Source organism: Sinocyclocheilus rhinocerous, unplaced genomic scaffold, assembly GCF_001515625.1.
Source record: "Sinocyclocheilus rhinocerous isolate Xijiao unplaced genomic scaffold, SAMN03320098_v1.1 scaffold484, whole genome shotgun sequence".
Lineage (NCBI taxonomy): Eukaryota > Metazoa > Chordata > Actinopteri > Cypriniformes > Cyprinidae > Sinocyclocheilus > Sinocyclocheilus rhinocerous.
In genome coordinates this window covers 690247-713725 of record NW_015658063.1, presented here as the reverse complement: position 1 = coordinate 713725, position 23479 = coordinate 690247, and the positions used below count along the sequence as shown (strand labels likewise).

The following is a 23479-nucleotide window of genomic DNA, read 5'->3' as shown; positions in this document are numbered from 1 at the left end:
TACTTGCTGGTGTGCTGTGGCAAACTTTATGCGCACTTGAGCGCTTATAAGGCTACGTAGGCAATTAAAGGCTCACATTTATGATTTAATGGTTTATTAATAAACGTGCGATTAGTCGACTAATGCTTCAAATGATGGGATGTGACTAGTCGACCAGAAAAATCTTAGTCGAGGGCAGCCCTAAGATATATATATATATATATATATATATATATACAACCTAATGACATCATCATCACATGGCACAGCTGATTGGTTCTCTCCTGTATCGGTAGCCAATGAGCTCGCTGCTCAACATTCAAATATATGACTAGTGCTTGCCGTAGCAGTTGCAGCTTGCTTCAGAAGCCCTCCACCTTCCCCAGCTCCACCTGTATAGATCTGCTACGAGGTGATTCATGTATGCTATATGGGGGTTATTTCATGTATGTTATATTTGCAGCAGCAATATTTCTTACATGCTCACAGCAGCATGTTGTGGATGTATTGGCAGTAGCAAGTCTCGGTACTTGCTCTGCCGCAGCAGCAGCAGCGTAGCAGATCTATTCCACCAAGATCAAATACATTAACATTGTCATGTACATTACCATGCCAATCCCTCCGAGAGTTGTCATGACATAAATATATTTAAATTGCAGTAATACTTAGGGATAGGTTAGAGTTAGTTTTTACTGTTTTGACAACATTAAGAAATTTAGTAGTGTAGGGCTTAGTGAGTCAGCTTACTAGATTTTGAAACGCAGCCACAGTAATGACTTTGTACAGGTATTATACTGTAGGTATGTGCGTAAAACTGTTTTACCCCTTCTTCATGCTAATGACTTGTTTTTCTCAGGAAGTTTCTGAGGTTGGAGTGTTTGGAGGGTGGGATGTGGCAAGAGGGCAGCTGTTCACCTGTCACATGCCCTCCTCTCCCGCTGATGTTTGAGGGCATGTACACCTGCACCAACAATTTGGATTTCGATAGTATCTGCACCCTACAGTGTCCCGATCCAACAGAAAGGGTATTGTAGCACTATGTAGGCCAACTCTATCTGTGTATTCCTAAACTCTGCAGTCATTAAACACTCATCTGCATTTGTCCCTGCAGTCAAGCATTCGATGCACCAAAGATGGCAAATGGACTGAGGACTTTACTATGTGTAAGAAGATAGAGGGACCGTGCCAGCCTCCTCTTGACCTTAACCTGGTGGAATACAGCTGTGAGGAGGGCTTTGACGTGGGTGAGGATTTAAACTGACAAGACAATTTATTGGTTATTAGATAAAAGTTGCCCATTTCAAATATGGAAATAACTAGACAGTCGATTTCTAACAAAGCAATGAGTATTGTCTCAATCATTGTCTGAACATATATGCATCTTACTATTTTGTTTTATTTGGCTGTATATTTATGCCACTGCATTTATTCTTCCTAATAAGAGGTCTAGACATACTGTACTGTACCTGGGCCACAAGACCACAGTCAGTTGCATGCACTAGGATACTTTTGAGTGCCAAACTGCCAAGCTGTTCAACTATGGATGACTAGTCCGGAGCTTGGCTATTCATGTGCTCACATGAATAAATTCAACAGATGCAAATGATGGTTAAAGCAAAGCTTGCTTTGTGTCATGGCAGGTGCAGTCTGTTACCCAACATGCATTGTGGCCTTGAGTGACCCTGTGGTGTTAGCCAATGGCTCCAGCGCTGATACAGTAGAGCACTGGATGCTTCCCAGCAAGGTGCAGGTGAGGTGGTGGAGCCAGTTTGCCACAAATTGTTATTTGATATCATTGGCTGTTCTAGTGCTTTAACCAAACTTCAAGTTTGAGAATTTAGGCACTTTCCATTTTTTCAATATTTACTATTAAACTATTAGAAATGCATTGGATATCATTAACTAATAAACATCATTATTTTTACAGCATTTATTAATTGGAATGTATTCATTTACTTAATTTTCTGCTGAGGATCCACTGGTGAGCAAAGTGATGTAATGCTAAATTTGTTTCACCCTATGAAGAAAAAAAACTCATCTACGTCTTGGATGGCCTGAGGGAGAGTACATTTTTAGCTAATTTTAAATTTTGGGTGAACTATTCCGTTAATGTTAATTTGTACATACTAATAAATTTATAAATCATTTTAAGTTGTATTCAATAGGAATGAACGTGAATTACCAACATGAGTATATTTATACATTCTAATTATTTATAAATATTATAAAATATAAATGCATTATAACAATAAAATAAATAAATCTAAATTATATAAAATAGTTATACATTTAACATTAACCTAGATAAATAAATGATGTAAAAATGTACCTTGATAGTTTATAATGCATTAAAATAATAATATGCATTATTATACAATATGGTAACAATTTAGTATAGGGAGCAATTCTCACTAATAACTAGTTGCTTATTAGCATGCCTATTATTAACATATTGGCTGTTTATTAGTACTTATAAAGCACATATTCTATACATCCCTTATCCTGCCCAATACCTACAGTACACTTAACAACGACCTTACTAACTATTAATAAGCAGCAAATTAGGATTTTATTGAGGCAAAAGTCATAGTTAATGGTTTGTTAATAGCGATAATTGGGCCTTAAAATAAAGTGTGACCACTAATATTATCGAATTGAACATTATAAATTGTTACTGTATTGTTCTTATATAAAGATCTTACTTAGTCTTTATTGTAATGATGTAAGAGCTGATATGGCAATAAAAGATAAATGTCGACCAGGGTTGTCCTTGTCCATTAATTCAACCCGCACACAAAAGGTTTTTGCAAGTTGTCTTGTAAATGTAGTCAAGACTGACCCTCAAAAATGCCCCTTGAAGTGATTTTCTTAGACCGAAATGAATTGTCTTTTTTCCCTGTTCCACACATCATGACATGAGGTGTGTTTGACATCTGTCAAATGTAAAAGCGCTCACTTTTCTGATCTTTGTTTGGGGGGACCTTATTTGGCTCTAGGCAGAGGAGCTTCCAGACTGAATATTTTGGATGCAAAATTGGAATCGCATTATTGGCACATCAGAGTGATAAGTTGGATTGGGTTTCCTTGATTCTCGCTCCAAAACCAAGTTCAACTCACCTCTCTGCGAAAGTGTTGATTCTGTCTGTCACTGTCATATCAGCTCGTGAGAGTAATGATTACAGTGTGATGTTTTTATAAGAGACGCTTAAAATGCCACACGTCAAGCATGACGCCTCTGAAGGTGTCGCACTCCCATTGTTTATAATGATACATCAGCACCCCTAAGAACAGCCTGCTTTCCAGGAATGTTGTCCAAAGTATTGCAGATTGGGTAAGAATGATGGAGGAATGGTCACAGTAGGAGGGAGATGAATAAGAGATAAGCAAGTTTCTTTCCAGAAATTCTGCTTTAGAAACAGGTCAGCTTTCCAATTCTGAGAAAATGTCAAATCAATGAAATATTTGTTAAATTTGAAAGGACAGGAGGGAAAGAGTAACCCTTATTATATGTCATAGTTATTGGATATTAATTTGCAGTATTATTTTTAGGCACCATGTCTCCTTTTTGTCTTTTAAAATTAAGTTAGATATTATTAGATTTCTGGAAAAATCTAAATAAAATAGGAATAAATAGAAACCCCATTTTCAGATTTCCCCTCAAGAAGATTTGTTACAAGAACTTAATCAATAGTAACAAGTCAGCTTTTTTGTTTAATGATGTCATCATTACAATGCAGTAATTGACTCTCTCCTTCCCCTTCCCTCTTGTGTTCCTCTATTTCTCTTCCTTTGAAAGAGTATTGTCTGTACTGGCATGTTGAAGTGGCATCCGAATCCAGCACAGATCCACTGCATTCAGTCCTGTGAGGTGAGTGCTAATTATTTGATGTGATTTCTTTCTGATTAGAGATAAAGTACATCATACAAGAGTCAAAAGAGTCCCTCACAGCTAATGTGATTTTATGCAAGATGGAAATTATTCTAGATTCTTTCTAAATTCTAGCTCATTCTGTCACCCTCATGTCGTTACAAAACCATATGCTTTTCTGATTTTCAGTATTTACTCCGTATTTTTCAGGCCATGCAGCTCTTTTCCATAGCACAGTGGTTTATGTTGACCAAAAGCATCAAAAAAGATTAAAACAGACTAACAATACAAGCACCCTAAAAGTAGTCCAAAAGATTTGATCACTATATTTCAAGGTTTCTGAAGTCACACGATAAACATTTGAAGCATAGAAGTGAAAATAGTGTTGAAATTAACAGTTGAGTGTTTATTGTATTTCTGTCTGGATTTCTGCTCCGTCAGTGATGTCAGGAGATGGATATATCTTAAAAATGTGAAAGGGTGGAGAGGTGTTTAGTACAGTATGTCATTCAGATTAATGAAGTGTGAGACTTGGATACATTTTTTAAAATATATAAAAATTTTATATATTAATTATTGTTTTTCCTTATAAACACTACTTTTCAAAAGACTTAAATGATTTTAGCAAATGGCTGCAATATAACAAAGAGTGAAACATTTAAGGGGGTCTGAATACTTTCCGTACCCACTGTATATATAGGGCTGTCAGTCGACTAAAATTTTAAATCTAATTAATTACATGATGTGTCGATTAATTTATCTAATTATTCGCAAACTACAGTGAAAAAAAAAATTGCCTGTGAAAATACCCCCTTAGGTCATTTAAAGCTATTTTTGTGTTAAATGAGAAAGTATTAAGTAGACATTACAAATAGTAGCTTTAGAAATAAATATTTTATTTGATTCAACATAAAATTTATTACACGTTTAGGCTACAACGGACTAACATGAACTATGGAACACAAAAGAAGATAATTTAAGAAACATCTCAGTTTTTTCCTTCATGCAATGGAAGTCATTGGTAACCAAAACAGCTTTGTTACCAACAGTCTTCAAAATACCTTCTTTTATGTTCCACAAAAGAAAGTAAGTTATTCAAGTTCGAGTAAATGATGACATAATTAAATTTTTTGGGGGGTGAACTGTCCCTTTAAAGCGTTTTACCACCTTTTTAATGAAATAATACTCTAAATAAGAAACTAAAACTGCCAGCAGGTGACGGTAACTTTCTTTATGAGTCATTCATTCATTCGATTCGTTCAAACGGCATTTTTACCATGGAATTCAGTAAACGGTAAACTTTATGAATGGGCCTTTGAATCATTGGTTCACCTGATTCGTTCAAAACACGGATTCATTCAGAAATACCGCTGTGTTGCTCGGAGACACACAACAGTTCTGCTGTGGCTTTATAGGTAATATTTTTGTTGGCAAAACTGAGCAAAAACAGACAGTATTGTGTTTAAAATATAACACAAGTTTAACTTCTTATTTACTGAACTGTTGTGTAAAATCACATTTGGGACAAACAGTACTCGTGTGATTACTCTCACTGCTCTTGTGATATCGTTTATCATATGATATAAATATGAGACATTTTTTTCCCCAATATCTTGAATTATAGGGCATAACTGCATTTATGGAGTTGTTGCCCTGCATCATATCAAAGTCCCTTTCCCCATTCAAGAATGTATTCAATTGATCAGTAAAAAAAATGGAAAAAAGTTGAGCATTTTAGTGAATAACAAGTTAGATTTTGTTCTACTCCCCATACAAAGCTATGCTACATCTTTTTAAAGAAAATAACTTTAGAGTGCCACTGATAAAAAAAAAAATAACAACAGCATATGGGTTTGGAAGAATATCAGGGTGCATAAAAGATGAAAGAATTGTATTTATAATACTGATAGGTACGCCAGCAGTATTTTAGATGTAAAACCAACGGCAGTAGTTCACATCTGCCTCATGTCAGATCTAGAAGAGAAAAAAGCAGTTTGATAGATAACCACCAGCAGAGCATTGAGGTGGTCCAGGAGGATCAGGGAGCACCATAATCAGTGATAAATGATGACGTGTTGATTTTTTAGTTTTACGTTCCAGTTATTGTGTCATGGAGCTTCATGTACAGATGGGGAAACCTGTTTTGCTCTTCACTATCTCTGTAGTCAGAACTCCATGTTCATCTATTAACTGGGCCATTTGACCAAAATGGAACTCGCAAATCAAATCTGTGATCCATTGAAACATTTTTTAAAAGCATGTATAAATACATGATAATAGGTCGGGTTAGTAGCACATAATGTGTCTCAAGAGTGACTTTGAAGCTATTTGCGCCCGCAGGAATTCAAATCTGGATGAACCCAGTCCAAAGGGTCAAGAAATACAGTCCTTCAGTTTTCTATTTTTATTTTGTCTGTATATGGTTTAGACATTCCCAAGTTTACATTTACGTCAGTAATGAGGCATTTTGTTGTCAGGGATTTCCGACACCATCCGCTCTCATATGGAGACATCTTTAACATCTCCCGTGGCCAAGAGAAACATTTAGCGCGATGGTTGATGGACTGCATGCCACATCTTCCCACAGCATGCTGACAGATTGATTCTCACCGGTTCTCCTTTTATCGCAAAAATAAAACCGAATGAAAATATCATTGCCACTGTAAAATGTGGTATATACATAATCATAAAACATATTATTCCGGTTTCTGTTCCTCTAGAGTCCTTCCCGCAATTCACAGAATCCTGTTTAAATTCACCCTGAGCACTAACTCATCAGACTTTGTCGACAATTGTAGTTCTGAGGTGCCAAAGCAAATGAATGATCTTATCGGTGTGTGCGCAGGTCAGCTAGACAGAGGGAATTTAAAGGATGTTATGTAACTGATGGATGCGTTAAACCAGTTGTAAAATAATCACAAATTATATGTGACGAAAGTAACATACCAGGCTTCGCTAAAAGTCAACAGAAGTAACGCGGCAGAGTCGTGTGAAGTCTGGAATCGAAAAGAGTGTTGAAATGATCAGTCGAGTGTTTTTGGAAAATAATGGATGACTGTTTATTGTAATTCTCTCTGGATTTTAGCTCTGCCAGTGATGTCAAGGGACGTATCTTGAAGACGAAAGGGTGGAGCGGTGTTTAGTATGGTGTGCCGTTCAAATGTGTGAGACTTGAATAAATTGTTTAAGATTTATAAAAAAAAAAAATCAACAAAAAATGTTATCATATAAAAGGTAAAAAAATATGTATATAATCTAATCTTGTATATGTTCTGATGCATTTTTATGTACAAAAATACATTTTATTTAGGGCTGGTAAACGATGAATTGCGATAAATCGCATCCAAAATAGAAGTTTTTGTTTCCATAATATGTGTGTACTGTGTATATTTATTATGTATATATAAATACACACATATACAGTATATATTTTGAAAATATTTACATGTATTCACGTGTATATTTATATTCATATAATTTATATTATATATAAATATATTTAAAATATAAACATAACATATTTTTCTTAAATATATACATGCATGTGTGTGTATTTATATATACATAATACATATACACAGTACACATACATATATTATGTAAACAAAACCTTTTATTTTGGATGTGATTAATCGCGATTAATCGTTTGACAGCCCTAATTTTATTATTATTAATATCTTTAAAAGAAAATCTTAAAAAAAACGAACCCTTATCATAACGCTAACCCTAAAATTTATATTTATATATTTTTTAATATAATACATTTTATCTAGTTATCTAGTTTTATCATCAGTTGCATATCCAAGTTTTTTTTTTTCCCCATGGATATCCGATTTTATCATTTTTAATATAATTTCAGAGTGAAGCAGACAGGTTTTGTGAACTATTCATTCTACCTTGGAACTCACCATTCCTTTAGAGGGATGTTTTATGATATTCAAATACCCCTTATCTGCCAGACCCTCTCATCTCCTCTTGCCCTCATTTGTTACCTAGCAAAACAGTTGCTTTTATATCGGAGACTTAGTATAAATTATTCCACAGCACATGTTCCAGTTGCTCTGCAACACATCCAGAAGGTATTTCCCATTACAGGCTGATGATAAGTGAAGAGGTCAGCTCAGATTATGCTTTAGTTTATGTGTCATTATTAATATTTTATTTCGAACCACCAAGGCCAAACATAAGTAGACTTTACGTCTGCTTTTGCAACCCTTGGTTCTGGAGGTTTTTTCCTTTAGATGAATAAGAAAGCTAATGGAAGCTTTCTTCAGGTATTATAGTTGTCCATGTATTGGTCAGACTGTTGAAACTTATGATCTTCTGAGCTTTGGACTATTGGGGCTGTTTGTTTGTTTTTCCCTTTGCCTACTATCAAGTACAATTTACTTGACTGGTTCGAACCAGTTTTTCAGTCAACTTTTTCCATAAAAACCATACAGATGATGCCACAGGTTTATGAAGAACCACTATTCACATTCCTTGCTGCAAATATGGTTAGAAGAATGGTCATCTGATTCCTCTCAGGGCATGCACTGGGTTTCTTCATCTTAACATTATGGAAAGAGTTGACAAGACAAAAACACACAAAAAAAACTGGAAACACTTCATTCGGCCTTTCACTGTTGTGATGTGTTACCTAAAATTTGTTTTTCAGCATGTTCAGCTTTCCTTTAAAGACAAAAAGGAGAAGTTTACATTAGAAATGAAATGGAGGGGAACATAATTAGTAGTCTTTTGGGAACTCTGGAGAGAGCCAATCAAGGAGCGCACACTTTAGTGAAGTGAGATGCCAGCACTAACATGGGGCCTCAAAACAATGTTGTCCGTGAAAACATGTTGTTGCCATGGAGGTTAAGTTTATTCTATCTTTCGCTTAGCATTAGATGTGGTCGGTCAGGCAACCTTTGGAGTGTGTCCTCCCTCGCGTTTAGGGATTTCATGTTTAGGGATTTCATTTCTTCCAACGTCATGTACTGTAAAAAGGTAAAAGATACCTTCATTGTTTGCTTCAGTTAAGATTTCAGTTTGTTGTTCTCCAGTATCTCAGATTGCAAACGCACATTGCAGAAACTGTTGCTAGGGGTTAATTGTGTTTTTAAAAAATACGTCTTTTTAAAGTGACTCATAGAGGGTTTCGTTTTCAATAAATTCATGTAATCTAAATCAAACTTTGGATACTGCCCAAAAACATAGCAGGGTTGCCTACTAAAACCCCTCTTTGAGAGGAGGCCAGGAAAATGAAATTTAGAATGGATACCTCAAAGTGGACAGCTTGAACTGACACTGAGCATTAGGCAATCTGAAGAGGCATTTATATTTATCATCGGAATACAGTAAGGTCATGGTGTCTTTCCTATTAGGTGTTGAAACTGATGAAAACACCTAGTGAATTGCACTGCAGCTAATTATGAATGTGTGTGTGTATATATATATATATATATATAGTTCTGCATATGGAAGGCTATAGTTTGGCTGTTAGTATTAATTCTATTAATCTATTCTATATTTTATTATTTTACGTTTTATATACTCATTTTATTACTGACAACTAACAAAAATGTGGATCTTGAAATCATATATTGTCTTAATAAATTGAAAATAAATGCAAAAAACCTGAAATTAATCATGCTGGTGTCTTTGAATTGCAACATCGATGAAAACACCCAACAAATTTCATTGCAGCTGGGGAAAAAAATCTATTATTTTACTAGTTCTGTCAATTCAGGTTACATGTTACATTAAGGTTCTGCATATGAAAGGGTATAGTTTGACTGTTAGTATTAATTCTATTGAAACTATGATTCAATAGATTCATTTGATTTGATTGTATTATTATTTTGTCTAAATAAATAAAAAAATAAATACAAAAAACAAAACTGAATTTAATCATAAATGCTGGTGTCTTTGAATCAAAAGATTGAGGAAAACACCTAACAAATTTAACTGTAGCTCCTTATGCTTAGAATAAATCTATTGAGCCAAGACAGACAAAATTAGCAAGTTTTTGGGCTGTCAATTTAATGTAATAATTTATCATGATTAATTGTGAAGAAAATAAGCATGAGATTTAAATGTTTAAATATTTTGGCAGACTGGATTTACGTTATATTGTCCATTGTTTTGGTCAGATTTGGACTTTTATTGACTATTGTTTTGTCTTGAGCCAGATATACGTGAGGTCCGGATCAGATGATTTTGTGTAGTGCTTCAGATGGTTGACTACAGCGTTGTTTAACATTCACTGGCAGTTTTCCTCTGCTGGCCGGAGCAGATGCATTCCACACATCCTTCCCATTTACTGTTACACGACTCTTTAGTTTAGGCATTAGGTCATTTTTCTTTTTCCAGCCTTTTCTAAAACAACGTTAATAATGCATGTGTTTTAGATTCAGATATTTAACTTGCAGTATGTAACACGTTAATTTAAACACAAAGTGGTAAGATTGGTTTAAAATTGTTATTGCCAATAAATTTGCAATGTGCTTAAGGTGATAAAACGGATGGAGAGCAAGAATAAAGAAATAAACGATATATACACAAGCTAGAAACTGAAGAATGAAAAATGATATTGCTTATGACTTGGAGAATGAGAGCACGGCATGAAAAACATTTTGGATTGGGTGTAGGTTTTGAAGGGATAAATTCTACAGAGATCTCCTCGCCAGCTGCTCTTGCACAGGGATGTGGAATCAGGTAGAAGCTGGACTCTTTGAAAGGACTCCACATGCGCAAGAGAGCCAAAAGTATCTTTGGCAGACGGCTCTTGTTTTCCTGTTATTGGCATCAGATCCTTTAGGTTAAGTAAAATCCTTTAGGAAGGCATTATGACACATTTAAAGTGTTTATGCATATTCAATTTGATAATTGTAGTCCACTCAGGAAGGTTGGATTTCACTCCATTGGGCATTGCAAAACAGGTAGCCATGCTCTCACACAGGTGAAGTAATGGCATCGGAGGAAGTACGAGAAAGTTAGGAAGTTTTGTCAGGAATAACAGATGCCGCTTTATTTTATTTGAAAGGAATAAATGAGGAATGCCACCTACCATAAGGTATAACAGAAATCCCTTTGGCATATTTCATGCATTTCTTTCCTCTGAGATTCTTTCCTCTCAGAATTGGCCTCATGTTCAGAGAAAACTGTTAATTGTATATAATAAAATTAAGTAACTCATGCTTGAACCTTTAAAGGACTTACTAGTTCTAGTGAGTTCAAATTGTTTGGATATATAATAAACTGTTTCTGCATATGAAGAGCTATAGTTTGCCGGTATAGTATAATATTAATTATTTTAACACTATCAATCATTCTTAGATGAATGTACGAAATTAGATTATTATATTAGAAATTACATAATTTGTTATTATTAACATTTTTTATTTTTTTTTATTTTAACATTATTGCTGACAACTAAAAATGACTGATGTTAAAATTGTATTCTATTTAGTTATATTGAAAAATGAAAAATGTATATTCATTTGATTAAATTTAACAGTATCATTAAATTATGGTAACACTTTACAGTAAGTTCCCATTAATTATTAACTAACATTAATGCATTACCTAATATTAACTAACAATGAGCAATACATTTGTTACAGCGTTTGTAAATCTTTGTTAAGGTTAGTAAATAAAAATACATTGCTAAATCATGTTAGCTGAGGTGAGGTCCATTAAATAATATCAACAGATGCAAGTTTTTATTTTAATACTGTATTAGTGAAAGTTGGAAATAACATTAACTAAGAATAATAAAAGCTTTTGAAGTATTTTTTATTGTTATTTCATAACTAATATAGTAAAAAAAATTAAACCTTATTATAAAGTGTTACCAAAAAATAAAAATAAACCAATATATTGTGCATTCCTAATTTTAAATGTATTGCCATGAAAAAAATTTTAATAGTACAAGCAAAAATTTTCTTTGTACAGTAAATATACATTATAAACACTTTATTCTGTAAGTGTTACTCAACCAGATGTCTTCGGTTTTTCTTTTAATTGAGTTTTTCAACTCTTTTATTCTGTAGCCATTTGGAGGAGATGGTTGGTGCGACACCATTAACAACCGAGCGTACTGCCAGTATGACGGGGGAGACTGCTGCCCATCCACTCTCTCATCTAGAAAGGTAAATCTCATCCTAAAGGCGGTTCCTCTCATCCTCATTCATTCTACATTGCTGTCTCATTCCTCTGTCACAGCGCCAATCTCTGTCTCACATATTGCCGCCACATTGTCAACCCTTTCCATGAACGTCGCCCACATCATTAGGTGCTTAGGTGGCGTGTTCTCCCAAAGAGAGAATAAGCTCGGGGGGGAAGTGTCTGTCATAAATAAATGACTGGATAGAGCAGCTTTTATTAGCAGAGGGCCAGGTGTCAGCGGTCACGGGCAACTGTAAGACAAGCAGGGTCTGAGAAAGTGAAATAAACCGTGAGGAACAGCATCCTGCCACTGTAGGTCCGGCAGAGCTGCCATGCTTCTGTTTACGCAGGCCATGGAAAAGTCCGAGTACGTTGGTGGGGCAGTCTGGTTTAAGAGAGTCTAGGACGCGAGCCAGGGAGAAGTTTGGACAATAAAGCACAAATTCTTCTCATCCCTCATCCCCTGTGGCTCCTTTTCTAGCATCCAAATACCTGCCACATGCACAGGAAACAAAATTATATGCACAGATAAAATTGCAGGTGATTTGAAAGCAAACATTTGGATTTTTTAAAAAGCATCTATTTAGCATAAAACCAAAGCTGTACTTCCGTCTTCCAAAGAATCGCAACATAAATGAGTGGATACTCTCAAATGTCCCGCAGTTAGACAATTGCATCCTGTAAACATCAGGTGAAATCAGAGCTTACGCTGTAGCTTCATGTTTACTTTTCCTGCAGTAGGCCGCTTAGCTGGGAATTTAGGTTTATTTTGCAACCTGTGGTGATGGCACGAATCCTGGACGAGAACCTCCTCCTGTTGATTCTTAACATGTGTTCACCTCCTTTACTCATCTGCTCACAGTCAGGCTTTCTCTCTCTTTCTCTCAGTTCCCTTCAGGACTGAACGCGACCGTCCTGTCCTAATCGATCCTAGCAATCCTTCTAGTGTAAAAAAACCCAATCCTTATGACTTTCCGGTTAGGAAAACAAACACCCAAACAGGCCGTTCTCTTGAGTTTTTACATATTTCATCATTATGTGCGAGTAATTTGGTCAACAGTTGATATCGATCATACATCTGGAAAAAGGCAATGCTCATTGTTTTGATCTACTGTGATGTCTTAAAGTATTTTGAGCCGAATTATCCAAGCCACACTTTGATCTCCTGTTCAAAGAGTGCGTGTGGCTCCCACATACCGTATCAGATGTTTGTGGCCCAATGTTTTTTGGACGTTGTTTGTAAAAGCGTGTCCGATTGATTGACAGGTCATTCAATTCGGGGTGGACTGCGATCACGATGAGTGCACCTGCCGTGACCCTGAAGCCGAGGAGAACAAGGGCACAGCCAAGCGAAAGGAGCCAGGAGCGCTGTGAATGATAGCGAGGCGGAGAGCGCGCGGACAGCTGTCAGATTGGCTTGAAAAGAAAATGCCAAACAATAACCTGAATGTTTCTCACTCCACATGAGAGCGAGGCTGATCAAAGGCAGTAATTCAAACCACAGAAGTGCATAAAAACAATCCTCTTCAACACTAATCTATGAAATAATACCTAATATATTTTCAAGATCTCTAACATAGATGTAGATGTAGATATGACCCATATTTTAACCCACAAGCATTTACGTACAGCATCACACATACACACACACACAAATATCAAGTATAGCAGATTTTTATGAATATTTTATACCAATAGCTCTTGCTTGTTGTGAGCCACATTCTCAATATTACTTCCACCTATGTCATTAATACAGGTATATAAACAAGTGCTTATCTCAGACTGTCAGTTCAAGATTTCAAGATTTTTTTCCCCTCTCCTTATCCTTATTTTATACCCTCTACATGCACATGCAAAACCTGTGAAATGCATGCGTGCTTTGGGAAAAGAGTTCATGTATAGCGATTGTAATGGAAATATATGATACTATTTTTGTATGCTCTTCTGTCTGTTAAAGTGTAGGTGCACTGATATATCAATAAAGTATAAATACACACAAGTTTGGTGGGTTTAAAAGAGTTGATGTCTATAATTGTGCTCAGTATAATAAAAAAAAAATCAAGATTTAAATATCAATGTCGAGATTTAATATATATTTTAATATATTTTTAAACATCAAATGGTGCAAGATGCAGAGTGAAATTACAATATGGAATCATATGAATAAGGCAAATATTAATTGTTAATTAATTGTTAAATTTTTGTAAATGTTTAAAAATCGTTGCTGAAGAAATTTAATCATATTATAAAGAAAAAAAAGGAAAATATAAAGAAATTATTAAATATTAAAGAAAATCTATTTTGTAAATGCATGTTAAGGATCTTATTTTGAATGATTTCTGCTATGATTTCTGAATGTTTCATTTTTTGCAACCTCAACATTTTTAATCAAAATGTCAAAATCTTCACAGATTTCTTGCTGTTGATTTATGCTGGCCAATTATTTAGTCTTTACAATCTTTACAATCCGCCTCCAACCAATCAACAACTGGTGGACAGAAACATGTTCTCGCCTTGCATTTTTCACTCAGATATGTCATAATACATTAAGAAAAGATCTGTTGTTGTACTCCTGTTTCATTGCAACTTTAAAAACTGTGCAGCCCTCGTTAATTTTGTTCAAATTTCAGTTGCACAATTAAATAATCATGATATTAATTTGGGCAATTTTATTTGGAATAGGAAATAAAACATAAACAAGACATGTTATTGTACACAACTTTAAAATGGTTATTTTCATAATACTGCTTATACTTTAAAAAACTCCTGTACAGTTTCTTGTCCCATCATACCTTATTTTGAATACTACATTCAGCACATTAGTATGTTTAATAGTTAATTAACATGTACATTTGTTATAGCTCTTTCCATATCTATATGCACTACAGAGACAAACATTTTCAGCACATTAAGAAGATACAGTTTTAGTTCTTGTGAAAAAGTCCTACCTATACAAGCTGGTGTATGCACTATTTGACAAAATACACCACTAGGTCTAAATGACACTTTAATGCAACTTTCCTTTGACTGTACACTGTACATTTTTTTAATGTGCAAGCCCAGAGACACACCACTTGAATGCTTCTTAAAAACTCAGGATGGGCTGCTCATGTTCTCACAAAATATTTTCCCCTTCATCATTAAATGACCAATTAATGTTAAAACTGATGAGCAGATTCTCTAGAGAGAAGCCCTAAAGTGGAGGCCGTGTTGAGGTACGGCCCCTGACTGGTCCTCTTGTTGTCCAAGTCGGTTTAAAGTTCCTTGGGTTCTCCATAATCATTGTACATAACGGAGAGCATCTGATCTTCACAGGCCTTACGTAAATCTTGGCCGAGATTCACCCAGCTGAGCCCGAATGCTTTGGTATCTGTATAACGACAAGACAGATACTTGAGGGATGCTCTGCGCAAGCCAATTTTTGGTTCCTGGAGGAGACCCCGGCACCAACCGCTGAGTTCATCCAGCTGAGACAGGATCAATCCTGCTTTCCTGCAGTAGCAGACACAAAGACGATACTTGGTTAGTAATGTGTGTTAATGTTTATATATTACAGATTGTCTGGGTTAAATGCATATGTAATGTATTTCAAGCAACTATGCAAAATTATTTTAAAAGAAAGAAAGAACAGAAAAATAAAGAAATAAAATTCAGCATGGATGTTATAAATAGGCTAAAATGACAAAAAACTTTTAGACTGTTACAAAGTACAGAAAGAATAGTTGTCAAAAAATAGAAATAACCTTATATTCATAAAAAAAAAATCCAGAAAAATATTATTCAGCAAAAATGTTTTAAACATTTATAATAAATATTTCTCAAGCATCACCAATATTAGAATGATTTCAGTTTTTCCAATACAGGAACAAATTGCATATATTATATATTAAAATAGAAAATAGTAATATTACATTTTTAGAAATAGACGTATGAGTGCTGCAAGCATTGCTGCAGAGGTTGAAGGGGTTGGGGGGGTCAGCCTGTCAGTGCTCAGACCATACGCCGCACACTGCATCAAATTGGTCTGCATGGCTGTCGTCCCAGAAGGGAAGCCTCTTCTAAAGATGATGCACAAGAAAGCCCGCAAACAGTTTGCTGAAGACAAGCAGACTAAGGACATGGATTACTGGAACCATGTCCTGTGGTCTGATGAGACCAAGATAAACTTATTTGATTCAGATGGTTATGTTTACATAATATATGTGTGTGTACTGTGTATATTTATTATGTATGTATAAAGATGCACACATTCATCATATATTTTGAAAATATTTACATATATTTGCATGTATATATTTATATTCATATATTTGTAAAATATATAAATATATTTAATATATAAAAAAAATTCTGAAATATATACATGCATGTGTGTGTATTTATATATACATAATAAATATACACAGAACACACACATATATTATGTAAACAAAAACTTTTATTTTGGGTGCGATTAATCGCAATTAATCGTTTGACAGCACTAATATATATATATTATATATATATATATATCATCATTAGGGCCATTAGTCAATAAATCCTTAGTAATTAAACTCACATACAGTACTTTTGTATTGACTCTGATTGATCTTTTTTGTCATTTTGTTTTATTTCTGTACTATCAAATTGCTTTATTCAACAACACACAGCTTTTATCTTGCTGTGTAAGTGATTCCTGTTAGTGTTTTCTGCTAACATCCATTGTGACACTCATACTACATAGTTTTTATAATATTGCTATTGCGCAATGCTCTTGACACTGGTTTGAAATTTTTCTTCCTCTGGAACATTGAGCATTCCATTCCGTTTACCCATTCTGAGAATGCCCACCTCACAAGCTGCTCCGGAGCATGAGACTGGAAGATTGATGGGAGACTCCAATATAACAAATAGAAACGGCAGGCGATGGCCATATTCAGCTAAAACACAGGTCTTCTGTCTGCACCCCTTAAACGACGCTCTTCAAAATCTGGACAGAGGAGTTTGACCATAAGTCAAGCCTGTGGTGTTTTTATATCAAACTGTAATGGCAAAGCCTTGAAAAATAAATTTTCCCGTCAAGAAGCTTCTGAGGTAACACAGGACCGATTAGGTGAACGGCAGCTAAGGTTAAGTACCTGTGAATTCTATTAGTGACGGTGACTTGAGAGGGGCGTTTATTGAGTATGTGCGAATGCAATGAAGCGCCAATATCCTTCGCAAAAGACAAGAAGCTGAAATGCGATACCAAGAGTACGGAAAGAGCACCTCATTCCTAAGTCATAGCTTCACTTCAAACCCCTGCCAAACCAGAAGCTCAACACTCTACCACATAAATACCAAAAACCAAATCTGTGTGGACCAACCAGGCTTTGGGGCTAGCTAAGTGCATTTTTAAGTGTGTTTACGATTAAAATGTGGCTTAAACCGATTCAACTGAACGCACAATGTCTTGTTTGATTGCATTTGCAATTTATTGAGGTTTCATGCAACAAAGTATAAAATCATTATTTACTTTGGCCTCCAATTAATTCACAAGGTATATTAATGGAATTTTAATGATGTCAGAAATCACTCGCATATTAAATGAAATATATTCCCATCTGCTGTAGAGATGCTGTCTTTTATATCATTCTTTTGAGTGTATTTATGTTTTTAATATCTTGCCACATTTCAGTGGTTGTAGGAATTTGGATGTTTATTTGCTTAAAACAAAACCCTGTGGTTTGTTATCCTTTAATTTTTCAAGAAAGTCCGTTTTGGTCTCCAAATAGCAACGGTTGTCACCATAAATCCCAGCATGTATGGAAGTGGAAAATGGCCTCTTATTTCCAAGGTACGTTTTCAACCTCTTGGGCTCTGCCAGTGCCTCTCTCTCACTCTCGCTTTCCGAAATCTCTTGCACTAGTCTGGGAGGAAACAATCAGCTGCATTCCACCGACATCCAGAGTAGCACACCTACCTGCTTCCATAACATCCATTTGGAATGGCCTTATGACTCAACGCGGTTCCCTATAGTAACTGTACTGCATCAGTGTCCAACGAAAACAGCCAAAGAACTTTAAAATGAACACACCAAATTCCACCAATTAAAGCGTGAGTCAGTCCAACCAATAGGCCCACCAATTAAGAATGAGTCAGAAGAAATTCTGTCTTGATATCTCAAAAAGAAAGAAAACACTGGAAATGGTCCTTTTTTCAAATCTATTTTGTTCCAAGTCTGAGCTGGTTTATATGCTGAGGGGGGCCAGTTTAATTACAATTATCTTGTATTATGACTAGTTCATGAAAATTACATTTAAATGCTGCAGATGAGGAAACCCCAGTGAACTTTTGTATTAGACAGAAACAAATTTTCTTTGTTTATATTTCCATCCTATCCTATGCTGAAAAAATGCTGTATGGACGCAATGAGATTGGAAATGACGCATACGAGTTGTTTGGAAGACAGATGCTGGGGAGATAATGGCCCATCTCCCCAGACCTCCACTAGAACAGCTTATCTGAAGTCTAAAAACTTGCGCAATATTTAATGGAACTGGGTGGATCATAGGGGCATGATCACACGCACCGTTCATTGTGCAAATATCTGGATTAATTAATTATGAATGGATGTTGTTTTGGGGTTATTTCAATGCATTTGTCATAGAAGACAGCTTTAGGGGGTACTAATCAACCTGTTATCATTTCAACTCGGTTTTCAAATCTCACTGATGGACAATGACAGTATTAATGACATCACTTGACTCAACATGGGATCAACAAACCTTTTACCCTTTAGCACTCATAAGGTCCTACTTAAGGAAAGGTTAATAATAAATATTTACTCTATATATAAAAAAAAAATCTATTTAAAATGTTTAAAAAAAAAATAACTGAGCTAAATCATACTCAAAGGTATGGAGAGATTTGACAGAATAAAAAAAAATCATTTTGAAATGAATTTATTACATAGAGCATCTTGCAAAAAATAAAATAAAAGGATTAAATGCAAGCAAGCATAAATAAATAAATAAATGTAAAGATAAAATACACATTAAAATTAAAAATGAAGTGAAATGCACACCTTGAAAAAAACATGAACATCAATATATAATGAAACTGAATATATCATAAAATGTTGCAATCAATAAATATAAGCATAATAAAAAAGTGAATAGAAATAAATACTGAGTGGAATGTATTTATGTAAAATGAAAAGTGACCTGAAATATGACATTATATACATATATATTTCATTGCACTTGTATTTATTTATTTTATCATTCTTTTATTGACTGAGTGATTAAAATATTTGCAATAAATGTTGCTTTATAATATTAATAATAATTTATAATAATATAAAGCATTAAGGATAAAGATACATTTTACTCCCATAATGGTACAGTTAAGGCACACTCTCGGACGGATGGATGGATGGATGGATGGATGGATAGAAAGAAAGAGAGAAAGAAAATAAATAAATTAATTAATATATATGTACATGGTGTGTGTGTGTGTATATATATATATATATACACACACACACACCACCCAAGTGACAACTTTTGTACTGTATTGTTTGTACTGTGCAGGAGCTAACTAAAGCATGCTAACTAGCCAAATCTCGACTCCTCGGGTATGACTGAGAAAATATCTCAGAAAACATAGGCCTGAATCTGATTAAACTACCATGCATCCATGAAATTGGTTTGAAAGCATCTACTGTTAAAGTCCTCACAGCAGTTCCCTCTCATCAGTCACACTGGGTGGGATAGTATTTGATACAAGTGTGTTTTAATGCAGCAACTCAGGAGCAAGAAAGGAAAACCTTGCAACATGGAGACAATTAAATACAACCTTTCAATCTGAACCGAGGCCTCAGGTACGGTTGTCCAAATTGCCATAATTAAATTCCCCTGCCTCTACTGTGCATCAGCGAGGAAGCGTTCATGTTTTATATCCAACACATGGCTGTGTTTAGATAGCGTTTCAGTGCAGTTCGAAAATCCAGACCTTATTTGTCTTTGGTTTGTTTTGGAGGGTGTATAAAGATTACCACCCTGTTTTGTGGTCAGCATGATGCTTTAGTGATCCCTTTAAACGTACTGTAATCAGTTTGATTGCGTTCAATTTAAACCTAATTAGCACAAATACCTAATCACATGTCTGACGTTAAGATCCGTAATAGAATAATCTGTGTTTACTATGTAATTTAGGGAGCAATGAAAAACATAAAAAAGCATACAAAAGCTTGTAAAACAAGATACCGGGTTTAATTGCAATCAATAAAAATTAATGTGTCCCCCTAACATTTCCACATGCATTCCAAGGCAGCATCCCATAATGTATTCTGCCAAACTCAATGAAAAAATAAATCCCTGGTTGCATCCAAAATGGGTGAATTGTTCATTATATATATACTTAATTCTAAACTATGTAGTTTGTTTAAAAAAAAAAAACAGTTCATATAATTAATTAATAATAAAAACATTTAACCATTCATGCAATTTAATTGAAAGAAAAATAAATAAATCATCTGCAGGTCAAGTCTGCAGTGTGGAGTGCAATTTGAAACTATTTGGGACTGTACAGAATTTCTGCGTGTACAGAACGTTCCAATTTGGTCACTAATGAAATTCCATTATAGTCTTAAAGAGCTGCTAGGTTTTATAACCTCATCAGAAAATCACCTTATAAGCTTCATCAGAGAATCATCTTACAAACCTGGGCCCCAGTTCATCTTCACAGCGCCAAGTAAACTCTCCAAAGCTCTCGTAGCGCTGGTTGTAGTGGTAAAGAACTCGGTGGAGGGTTGGTGAGCCGAGGTCCATGAGCGTGTTGTAGGCCGTCTGCTGTTCCTTCCCGCTGGTGTAGCCGTTGAACAGATTATAAATCTTGTCTGCTATTTCTGAGGGGACATTCAACCGAATCAGATGATTTATATAATCCTATGCTTTCCAAACCTAAGAAGTTTATTGTACAATATGCAAGCAATTCTCTACCTTGAGCCTTGACATCATCCACGGCGGGACAGGGAGTTTTGATCGTCACCTCACTCGGACTGGAACGCCGACCCGTGTTGTCCACCGCCCACAGCCGAAACCTGCCGTTGCACATTTAGACATTTGTCACTTAAGTATGAAATACAGTAATTTTTACAGTCGGCCAATCATAATGCACTGGGTCAGCTGGCCAATCAGAGCGGACTGCGCTTGTCAAAGGAGGGGGCTTTGTAGAAAACGAAGCGTTTGAGAGAGGCGGGGCATAGAGGACCTACAATAATGTACAGTATTTGAAAAATAATGTGTTTTTTGAACATTAAAGCATGTCAACATATTCTGTTACACCAAATACACAAAATAATGATCTTTAAAATAGCATCATATGACCCCTTTAACTATGTTTAGATTCCATACACCTGTTTGGTGATAGGTGTGAAAATAAAGTCAAACATCACAATATCATAAATAAATGAATAAATAGAATAATTTTCACTAGCCGTCTTAGACTTTTGGAGCCCACTGTATTTTTCTTGAAACCTAAAACTCTGAAATGAAGCTGACAATAACACTTAACAGTCCATAAATAATATAAAGACAATCTTTGCTTCTTTGAACAACGGTCAAACATCAAATCATTTGGAAAGAGGTAAGGAGGACCCAATCCTCCCTGTGGGCTGGTGTAATGTCTTCAGCCTGCCCTGCGTGTTCACAATGCATGTGTGTGCTAACTGCCTGCATATGTGTAGGACATGTAGCACAGGAAATCAGGAGGAGAGGTAGCGGGGTGTTTAAATGATCGAATACCCACATGAAAGCTGCACGAACACAGACCAATGCAAGAAATGCTGCAATGCGTTTAACAGAGACAACAGAGCTAGATGTTTGCAGACTTCAGGGATTAGAGTAAGAATACACACCAATATAAAAATGTAAACCTTTTTATATATGCAATAATAAATGCTTTAATGGTGTGTTTAAATATTATTAATATATGTATTTATGATGGTGATTATTATTAATTTATTATTATTATTAGTAGTAGTAGTAGTAAAAGTATTGGCCTTGCCTTGCCTAAAAGTATTGGCCATTTTTAATATAATATAATATAATATAATATAATATAATATAATAATCTACTGTTTTATACTATTATTTTTATTACTATTAACCATATTAGATATTTTTGGGTCACAACCCTACAGTGAGAACCACTAATTTATATCATAATTTATATTTTTATTAAGTTTCCTTTGAGCATCATCATTCATCGTATATTGTAGTTCCTGTTTTTCATCTACTCTTACAATATACTACTAATGTAAAATGTTTACTTGAACCTGTTCTAGTTTTATGCAGCTCCGTTTAACATCAATCTTTCTATTGCTGTTTCTGTTATTACCACGAAGTGCACCCGTTGACGCACTTTCAAACCATTCCAGAGTATGAAATGTTTCCCCAGCTGTATCTCAAGCATGTAAAACTAGCCCAATTTGAGTCGGTCTTAATGGGCGTGCAGACCATGTTCTTCCCTGTGGCATAAAAATGAATGTTCCTGAGAAAAGGATGTAGTACGTCACGAAACAACTATCCAAGAGAGTCAAAACAGACAGGGGCCCCCAATGCAATTACCACATCCAATAGAAGACGTTGGTCTGATGTCACCAGCTTTTATACAAAAGTGATGATTGGACCAATTATACTTCCAAGAAGGTTCCTTACCTGCTACAGACACTGCCAAGCCCTTTAGTGAAAAGCACATTCTAAATCAACTACTGATATTGGAAAATTGACATAGGTAGGAAGTGCTCCAGACATATTTTACACGAATCGTTATCAGATTTTCACAGCCTTAGTTGGATGTAATTGCTTAGACTCACGCAGATATTAAAATCCCTCATCTGACTGAAGACATGCAACTCAACGTCAGTTCAAAGTCCAACTGAATCATCCAGCCAAAAGTGGGGCCTTTATGTTTTGTTTCTTACTGAACTCCCAGTGAATGTTTCTCTGCCATAGTGAGGAAAAGGCAAAGGAAACAGGTGTTCCATGCTGAAACAACCTGGCATAATATTTACAATAATGTGAACATGAGGTCTGAGTGACTAACTATATTACAAAAATGTATACTACTGCTAATAGTGCTGACGATTAATCGATTTTTTATTTTTATTTTTTGGATCAGTGCTTGTTCTGGTTTAATCATGTGATCTCCTAAATCATCATGTGATTTCTTAAATCAACAATAGGTGCGTTCGACTTCATGCGGCGCCACGCAAACCGATCGGCGGCTGACTTGAAGCAGTGCATGTCGGTTAGAAATTTAATCCGACTTGAACCGGCGCCGACGCCACGTCACTGTCACGTGTTGGCATCAAAGTACCGAGATAGCGTTTCGAGAGCAGCCGGCTGACTCAGCTGGCGCAGCTTTTTCAGAGCGACTGCAGGAGTGCTGATGACGACACAGCTGTTTCACGATTGGCCAAATTCACCACATGACAACAATGACGTGTGTTTCTAACAT

The 23479-nt window shown here is 35.4% G+C and overlaps 2 protein-coding genes across 4 annotated transcripts in view; one reads left to right on the top strand and one right to left on the bottom strand.

The window, feature by feature from the left end:
- LOC107722077 (pappalysin-2-like) overlaps nt 1-14012 on the top strand; it is a 62704-nt gene extending 48692 nt beyond the window's left edge. The window contains exons 18-23 of the mRNA XM_016530301.1: nt 836-1004; nt 1091-1223; nt 1620-1729; nt 3776-3847; nt 11881-11979; nt 13262-14012. Of these exons, the coding sequence (XP_016385787.1) occupies nt 836-1004; nt 1091-1223; nt 1620-1729; nt 3776-3847; nt 11881-11979; nt 13262-13369 (691 nt within the window). The 3' untranslated portion in view covers nt 13370-14012. The remainder of the gene's footprint in view (nt 1-835; nt 1005-1090; nt 1224-1619; nt 1730-3775; nt 3848-11880; nt 11980-13261) is intronic.
- Nucleotides 14013-14661: 649 nt separating this feature from the next.
- Nucleotides 14662-23479, bottom strand: part of astn1 (astrotactin 1) — a 253618-nt gene continuing 244800 nt past the window's right edge. For all 3 annotated transcript variants that reach the window (XM_016530291.1, XM_016530292.1, XM_016530294.1), the window contains 3 exons: nt 20959-21059; nt 20681-20864; nt 14662-15487 (listed from right to left, as the gene is read on the bottom strand). In XM_016530291.1, the coding sequence (XP_016385777.1) occupies nt 15250-15487; nt 20681-20864; nt 20959-21059 (523 nt within the window). In that variant the 3' untranslated portion in view covers nt 14662-15249. The remainder of the gene's footprint in view (nt 15488-20680; nt 20865-20958; nt 21060-23479) is intronic.